At 45.2% G+C, this 9,106-nt stretch overlaps 1 protein-coding gene across 2 annotated transcripts in view; it reads left to right on the top strand.

Moving 5' to 3' along the window:
• The first annotated feature begins 1,523 nt into the window (after positions 1-1,523).
• The window catches only part of DMC1 (DNA meiotic recombinase 1), a 32,150-nt gene continuing 24,567 nt past the window's right edge, over positions 1,524-9,106 (top strand). The window contains exons 1-4 of one of the 2 annotated variants that reach the window (XM_039914133.1): positions 1,524-1,572; positions 5,547-5,636; positions 6,338-6,382; positions 7,948-8,094. In XM_039914133.1, coding sequence (XP_039770067.1) covers positions 5,580-5,636; positions 6,338-6,382; positions 7,948-8,094 — 249 coding nt within the window. In that variant the 5' untranslated portion in view covers positions 1,524-1,572; positions 5,547-5,579. Of the gene's footprint in view, positions 1,573-1,600; positions 1,735-5,546; positions 5,637-6,337; positions 6,383-7,947; positions 8,095-9,106 lie in introns of those variants that run through there. The other variant, XM_029078587.2, reaches the window with a different exon arrangement.

Below are 9,106 nucleotides of genomic sequence, written 5' to 3'. Positions count from 1 at the left end.
CACCTCCTCCAGGAGGCCTTCCCAGACTGAGCCTTCCCTTTCCCTCTGCTCCTCCTTCCCTCCCCATTGCTCCTCCTCCCTCTGTTCTACCCCCATCCCTTCCCATAGCACTTGTGCATATTTGCATATATCATTTATTCCTCTATTTTATTAACGATGCATATACATATAATATATATTATACATATAAAATATATACATATGTATGTATATATAATATGTATATACATCATTAATGAAATATATATATATATATATATGTATGTATATGACTCTGTTTATCTTGATGGTATTGACGCCCGACTACTTGTTTTGCTGTCTGTCTCCTCCGTTTAGACCGTAAGCCTGTTGCTGGGCAGGGATGGTCTTTATCTATTGCCCAATTGTAATAATAATAATAATGTTGGTATTTGTTAAGCACTTACTATGTGCAGAGCACAGTTCTAAGCTGTGGTAGCGTGGTTCAGGGGAAACAGCCCGGGCTGGGGAGTCAGAGGTCATGGGTTTGCCTCAGTGACCTCATCTGTAAAATGGGGATTGAAAGTGTGACCCCCACGTGGGACAGCCTGATTACTCTGTATCTCCCCCAGCGCTTAGAACAGTGCTCTGCACATAGTAAGCACTTAACAAATACCAACATTATTACAGGGTCCTCAAGTTGTCCCACGTGAGGCTCCCAGTCTTCATCCCCATTCTACAGATGAGGGAACTGAGGCCCAGAGAAGTGACGTGACTGGCCCACAGTCACACAGCTGCCAAGTGGCAGGGCCGGGATTCTGCCTCCCAAGCCCGGACTCTTTCCACTGAGCCACGATTGGGCATCCAAGCGCTGAGTCCAGCGCTCTGCACATAGTAAGCGCTCACTCGTGGCTCAGTGGAAAGAGCCCGGGCTTGGGAGCAAGAGGTCATGGGTTCGAATCCCGGCTCTGCCCCTTGGCAGCTGTGTGACTGTGGGCCAGTCACTTCACTTCTCAGTGCCTCAGTTGCCTCATCTGTAAAATGGGAATTAACTGTGAGCCTCACGTGGGACAACCCGATGACCCTGTATCTACCTCAGCGCTTAGAACAGTGCTCTGCACGTAGTAAGCACTTAACAAATACCAACATTATTGTCTATCATTATTAATCAAGATGAGTGAATGAATGAAGACGATTGAATGAATGTGGAAAGGGGGCGGGAGGGGGGGAGGGGGAGAGGGGAAGCTCGCCTCAGGGAAGGGAGTCCCCCTTCCCGCCAATTCCCGCCTCGCGCCGGCAGCCGCTCGCGCTGTGCTGGGATTGGCTGGAGCCCTGAGGCGGGGAGCGCGGGGATTGGTGGAGGCGGAGGGCGGGAGGGCGGGTGAGCCGGCAGCCGCTCGCTGTGATGGGATTGGCTGGAGCCCTGAGGCGGGGAGCGCGGGGATTGGTGGAGGCGGAGGGCGGGAGGGCGGGTGAGCCGGCAGCCGCTCGCGCTGTGCTGGGATTGGCTGGAGCACTGAGGCGGGGAGCGCGGGGATTGGTGGAGGCGGAGGGCTGGAGGGCGGGGGACACGGCGGCCGGCGCGAGCCGAGGCTGTGAGGGACGGGCGGGACGGTGAGGGCCAGAGGGGCAGTTACCCCGAGGGGCTGAGGAGACATTTCTGGGGAGAAACAGGGGCCCCCGGAGGGAGGATTGATTTCATTTACTTTTGAGATTCACATCCCCCTAAAAGGAAGACCGAAATCTCTCCTTATCCGGAGGATAATAATAATATTGGTATTTGTTAAGCGCTTACTCTGTGCAGATCACTGTTCTAAGCGCCGGGATAGATCCAGGGTCATCAGGTTGTCCCACGTGAGGCTCCCAGTCTTCATCCCCATTTTCCAGATGAGGGAACTGAGGCCCAGAGAAGTGAAGTGATTTGGCCACGGTCCCACAGCTGACAAGTGGCAGAGTCGGGAGTCGAACCCATGACCTCTGATTCCCAAGCCCAGGCTCTTTCCACTGAGCCACGCTGCTGTTGTGGGGCCCTCCCAGCCAGATTAGTCCTTTTCCCCCTTCTTCAGTTGATGACTCTCCCAGAGGGAGCAAAAGAGTCACCTCAGGAACGATTTCATTTAGTTCATAATAATAATAATAATGATGGCACTCGTTAAGCGCTTACTATATATACTTATACTTAATAATGTTGGTATCTGTTAAGTGCTTACTCTGTGCCGAGCACTGTTCTAAGCGCTGGGTAAATACAAGGTGATCAGATTACCCCACCTGGGGCTCACAGTTCTAATCCCCATTTTCCAGATGAGGTAACTGAGGCACAGAGAAGTGAAGTGACTTGCCCAGAGTCACAGAGCTGACAAGCAGCAGAGCCGAGATTGGAACCCATGACCTCTGACTCCCAAGCCCGGGCTCTTTCCACTGAGCCACGCTGCTTCTCAAGTCAAGGAAGACCGAAGTCTCTCCTTATCCGGAGGTTGTGGGGCTCTCCCAGCCAGATTAATAATGTTGGTATTTGTTAAACGCTTACTCTGTGCCGAGCACTGTTCTAAGCGCTGGGTAGATACAAGGTGATCAGGTTACCCCACCTGGGGCTCACAGTTCTAATTTTCCAGATGAGGTAACTAAGGCACAGAGAAGTTAAGTGACTTGCCCAAGGTCCCACAGTGGATAAGTGGCAGAGCCGGGATTAGAACCCATGACCTCTGACTCCCAAACCCGGGCTCTTTCCACTGAGCCATGCTGCTTCTCTAGTCCTTTTCCCCCTTCTTCAGCTGATGACTCTCCCAGAGGAAGCAAAAAAGTCACCTCAGGAAGGATTTCATTTAGTTCATAATAATAATAATAATAATGATGGTACTTGTTAAGCGCTTACTATATATACTTATACTTAATAATAATGTTGGCATTTGTTGAGCGCTTACTATGCGCAGAGCACTCTTCTAAGCGCTGGGGGATTCAAGGTCATCAGGTTGTCCCACGTGGGGCTCACAGTTTTAATCCCCATTTTACAGATGAGGTAACTGAGGCCCAGAGAAGTGAAGTGACTTGCCCACAGTCACACAGCTGACAAGTGGCAGAGTCGAAATTTGAACCCACCACCTCTGACTCCCAAGCCCGGGCTCTTTCCACTGAGCACCGCTGCTTCTCAGTAATGATGAGGATGGTATTTATTAAGTGCTTACTATGTGCCAAACACTGTTCTAAGTGCTGGGGTAGATGCAAGGTAATCAGGTTGTCCCAAGAGGGGTTCACAGACTTCATCCCTATTTTACCGATCAGGTAACTGACAGAGAGAAGTTAAGCAGCTTGCCCAAGGTCACACAGCTGACAAGTGGCGGAGCTGGGATGAGAACCCATTTTGGGATTGGGATTGGGATTAGTACCTCATTAGAGACTCATTTTACCGATGAGGCAACTGAGGTACAGAGAAATTAAGCGGTCTGCCCAAAATCACACAGCAGATGAGCGGTGGAACTGTGATTTGAACCCATTTTGAGATTGGGATTAGAACCTCAATAGAACCACTGGGATTAGAACCTCATTTTACAGATGAGGTAACTGAGGCACAGAGAAGTTATGCGGCTTGCCCAAGGTCACATAGCAGACAGGTGGCAGAGAAGGGATTAGAACCCACATCCTCGGACTCCCAAGCCCATTCTCTTTCCACTAAACCATGCTGCTTCTCTAATTGAGGGCTTATTTTTATTGAGGGCTTACTATGTGTAAAGCACTGTACGAGTGCTTGAGAAAGTATAATATAGCGTACGAATCCCCACATGAAAACGTTTTGGGGCCCCGCAGTCAATAGAATGAAGGGTCTCTATAGATTTAATAAAATAGAGCAGTACAGTTCTGTATTTCTGCCAGGGAACAGTAATAATAATAATGATGATGATATTTGTTAAGTGCTTACTATGAGCCAGGCACTGTACTAAACCCTGGGGTGGATATAAGCAAATTGGGTTGGACACAGTCCCCTTCCCATGTGGGGCTCCTACTCTCAATCCCCATTTTACAGATGAGGTAACTGAGGTACAGAGAAGTGACTTGCCCAAGGTCACACAGCAATCATCCAAGTCCTTGGGAAAGTCTCCTAGGGCATAAACATCACTACCTCTTATTATAGGGCAACAGGTACAAAATTGCCAAGACTGGGGGGTGGTCTTCGCACATCGCAGCTTGACTGTCACAGAAAGTCCAATTAAAATTGAAATTCCCCCAGAAACCCTGAAGTTGTGTGAAAGTATTTGCTCTCAAAATTGAAATGCTTCATAGCTTTCAAAAAATATAAAAGATAGGTCCCCTACAGGGCTTATTCAGTCTCTAAATCAGTAAGGGAAATTTAAGGTCAGATTTTAAAGTGCAGGAATAACCTTACAGGAAAAAAAAATATGTGTGCTATTTCCCAGAAGAAATTCTGGATGTGTGTATGGAACATCTCTTTATTTACAGCTTTTCCTTTTTTATTTCCCTGTTCTTTTTTGTTATCAGAGGGCAACCATGATTGTGAAATTGCTTAAGAGTGAAACAATGCACTGAATTGACATAAGAACTTTACGATTCTCTTTATAGTTCTTGAATTATTTAGCAATTAGGGTAATAATGCTGTTACTATCAGCACTTTTATTGCACACCCACGTTTACTTACTTTCCTAAACAACAACCTCATAGTGCAAATACTATAAAATACAATAAATTTGAATGTCCTAGTTATTTAGCAAAACAGTGATTATTGTAACCTCTGCCATCAGGAGCAATTTCAGAGTGTGGAGGAAGAGATACATAGACTTTTTAGGAGGCTGACAAGTGAATTGCAGGACAAGGAGAAAAAAGGAAAAAACCTATGGAAAAATGTCAGTGACATGGCAAGGAGCAGGATAGCTGTGAGAATCAGTGTAGCCTCGTTGACAGAGTACAGGTCTGGAACTCAAAGGACCTGGGTTCTAATCCTGGCTCTACCACTTGTCTACTGAGAGACCTTGGGCAAGTCGCTTCACTTCTCTGTTTCAGTTACCTCATCTGTAAAATGGGGATTAAGACTGTGAGCCCCAAGTGGGACATGGACTGTGCCCAACCTTCTAACTACTCTAGTACTTAGTACAGTGCCTGGCACATGATAATGCTTAACAAATACCATGTGGAAAAAAAATACATTCTCATTTCTATTATGGACATTCAACTTATTATGGTTTTCAACAGAGAAGCAGCGTGGCTCAGTGGAAAGAGCCCGGTCTTGGGAGTCAGAGGTCATGGGCTCGAATCCCGGCTCTGCCACTTGTCAACTATATGACAGTGGGCAAGTCACTTGACTTCTCTGAGTCTCAGTTACCTCATCTGTAAAGTGGGGATTAAGACTGTGAGCCTCACGTGGGACAACCTGATTACCCTGTAAATCTACCCTCTCTCTGCATGTAATACGTGCTTAACAAATATCACCATTATTATTATTATTATTATTAATAACTCTTTCTGGCTCTGGGAGTCCTTGTTGGGGTGGGATAAGTGCAAGGAAGTTTAGGATCATAATATCCAACCATGACCTCAAGTGATCTTGTCTGCTCCCTAAACACCATGCCTCTTCTCTCTAGAGGTGATTATCACCCTACAGCTATTTTTTCCACATGAAAGCCATGGAGGATCAGGTTGTGCAGGAAGAATCTGCACTTCAGGATGAGGAGGTATATCTAGCCCACTCAGATTGCCCTTGGATCTGCTCGCTTTATTCACCCCTCCCTCAGCCCCATAGCACCTATGTCCATATCTGTAATTTATTTATACTCATGTCTGTTACTTCCACTATAAGCTCATTGTGGTCAGGGAACGTGCCTACAAACTCTGTAATAAGGTACTCTCCTGAGTGCTTAATGCAGGGCTCTGCACATGTTAAGTGCTCTGTAAATCAATAGATTGATTTGATTAGCCCAAGGGAAAATACTTAACTCTAGAAGATACTGATGGGTGGCGATTCCTCAGCAATGCTATGGAGAGAAAGATGGAAGAAATGGGCAGTTGCCCATCACCTCCAGGGACTAGTCTTCTCAAAAGAATGTTAACCTGTCCGGTACTTCGAAGCAGGGGTTTGTTATCAATAAGTAAATCAGTTGTATTTATTGACTGCTTACTAGGTGCAGAGCAGTTTACTAAGCTCTTGGAACAATACAATTCAACAGAGCTGGCGATGTGTTCCCTGCCCATAACGAGTTTACAGTCTAGAGGGCCCACCTTACTGACCCTCCTCCTAGTATGTCTCTACAAAAGTTGTGTTTGAAACACTTAGAATCTTCAGATGACATTGAATTAATTGACTAACAAAAGTGAAAGTCTGTACATTTTGTTCTGAGTAACCAAAATTCATTTTTGTCCTCTCTCTCTCCCCTAGGATTCTCTATTTCAAGACATTGATCTGTTACAAAAGCATGGTATTGTGAGTACAGCAGACTAGGTCTCTGTCAAATTAGCCAGCTGGTCTTTAAATCCCTCTTTCTCTCTGACTGCTGTTCTTGGAGTTAATAATGGAAGTTCTGTTCCACAATGACCATGATGTTGGGAAAAGCAGTGTCTTTTAATTACAAACTAGGTACATTTCAGCAGCAGCTAATTAGCAGCCAAGAGCACCCACAGAGGCTGGGTCTGCACCAGGCAAAACCCACACTTTTCCAAAAAAATCCCCAACCCACGTGTTTCTTAATGAAACAAACATGTCCATTTCAGCTCTCTCCCTTAGATCAAATTAGGGATTGGCAACACTAAAATTTAGTCATAATTTTCCTTGTCATTGTTGGATTCAGCTTGTGAAAGTATGGATTTTTTTTAAACTGATGTATTGCTCTCCTGGGGGTTCTTAATAATAATAAGACTCCCCCAATCAGTCGGCCAATAGGGTCGGGAACAGGGTTAGAAAGAGCTAAAATGCCATCTGTCAATCAGGTAAATGTGGTGACTTCAGTGTTCACCAACTCCTTGCGTCATCTATCTCATCACCAACCTCTCGCCATGTCCTGCCTCAGGCCTGAAACGCCCTCCCTCTTCATATCCTACAAACGATGACTCTCCCCACCTTCAAAGCCTTATTGAAGGCACATCTCCTCCAAGAGGCCTTCCCTGACTAAGCCCTCTTTTCCTTTTCTTCCACTTCCTCTGCTTCGCTCTAACTTGCTCCCTTTATTCATCCCCCCCCCCCCACCCCCACGGCACTTACGTACATATCTGTGATTTTATTTGTTTATATTAATGTCTGTCTCCCCCTCTAGACTGTCAGCTTGTGTTGGACAGGGAATGTGTCTGTTATATTGTACTCTCCCAAGAGCTTAGTACAGTGCTCTGCACACATTAAGTGCTCAGTAAATTTGACTGACTGAAAAGAGGATGTTACCCCTGTCTGTATTCCACTCTTCCTCCAAGTGTTGGGTTGTGTGCATGTAACGTAAAGCATAATTTGAGAGGATTTTTCTTGCAAAAATTTAGCTTGTAACCTGAATCTGCATGGAGCAAATCTAACCCAAAGATTTTTTTTCCAAGACAAATCCTCTCAAATTATGCCTTCCGTCACATGTACCCACCTATTATCTGAAGCCCCTTGCTTTCCTTCAAGAGCAGGAAAGAAATTCTATTCCAAATAGAAAGACACAACAACATAAAAAATAATAGCTTGATTAAAAATAATTTGCTGCCTGAAGAAGAAACTGAGCATAGGGTAACATAATGTGGCAGGCTGAAGATACGTTAGCTTTTCCACAAATGGGCTGGTTTTTTTGAATTACCTGCTCCATTGCTACGGTTCCACTACCACTCTTTGGAAAGCAGGACTCAGAGAGAATATTTGGCAGCTTGGAAGAAGTGTTCCACCCATACATCAAAACATTTGGCTTCCTGGTGGGTGGGTTCCATCCAGCATCTTGGCATCACAGTGAAAGGAATTGCATGTATAAGTACCAGATATTTCAGGGGAGCTTTGCAGGCTGGCATTTCATTAACCTTTTCTATTTATAGAACATGGTTGATATCAAGAAGCTGAAATCGGTGGGAATCTGTACTATCAAAGGGATCCAGATGACAACAAGGAGGGCCCTATGCAATGTCAAAGGCCTCTCTGAAGCCAAGGTGGACAAGATTAAAGAGGCAGCCAACAAACTCATTGTAAGAGCTTCCATTCCTTATTATTTTATTAACAATAATAATAATAATAATGTTGGTATTTGTTAAGCACTTACTATGTGCAGAGCACTGTTCTAAGCGCTGGGGTAGACACAAGGGAATCAGGTTGTCCCACGTGGGGCTCACAATTTTAATCCCCATTTTACAGATGAGGTAACTGAGGCACAGAGAAGTTAAGTGACTTGCCCACTGTCACACAGCTGACAAGTGGCGGAGCCGGGATTCGAACCCATGACCTCTGACTCCAAAGCCCGTGCTCTTTCCACTGAGCCGTGCTGCTTCTTTTAGTTTAAATGGGCTCACGAAATCTTTTGCAACATTTCTTTAGGGCCATATGAAAATTTTTCATGGACTCTTCGGGGGTTTTGACAGTAACTTTGGTATTTGTTAAGCTTTTACTGTGTGCCAGCTACCGTACTAAGTACTGGGGTGGATACAAATTAATCGGGTTGGACAGGGACTGTAACATGGTGCTCGCCTACAAGAAACTTACATTATATTGGGAGAGACAGACAAAAATACCTACAACTAGTGTGGGCAAAATAAATAAACTGAGCAGGCATATATAAATGTGTGCTAAGGAGAGTGCAACTAAATTCAGAAAGTTCTAGAGTTACATGAAAGGTTGTGTTAAGACCTGTGAGGCGTTAATGGTCAAACTTGTTGGAGAAGGTGGAATTTTAGGAAGGATTCGAACGTGAGAAGAGCTGTGGTGACCAGAACTTTACACAAAACACTATTCCAGAAATCACGTTTTGTAGAGTGGCAAAACATTACTTTTGTTTCATTTTTCATCCCTTTCATGTTGGTGTCTGGCATTCAGATGGCCATTTTGGCTGATGCAGCACTTTGAACGACTTTGAACACTTTGACTCCAAAATCTCTTTCCTGAGCGGTAACTGATTGCTCCCTGCCCATCACGATGTAGTTGTAATTTGGATTATTTTTCCCTATGTGCATTACTTTGCCCTTGCTCACCACAAAGTTCAATGCT

The sequence above is a fragment of the Ornithorhynchus anatinus genome, chromosome 14 (genome assembly GCF_004115215.2).
Source record: "Ornithorhynchus anatinus isolate Pmale09 chromosome 14, mOrnAna1.pri.v4, whole genome shotgun sequence".
Taxonomy (NCBI): domain Eukaryota; kingdom Metazoa; phylum Chordata; class Mammalia; order Monotremata; family Ornithorhynchidae; genus Ornithorhynchus; species Ornithorhynchus anatinus.
The sequence above is the reverse complement of the archived record's forward strand: the minus strand, read 5'-3'. Positions and strand labels throughout refer to the sequence as shown.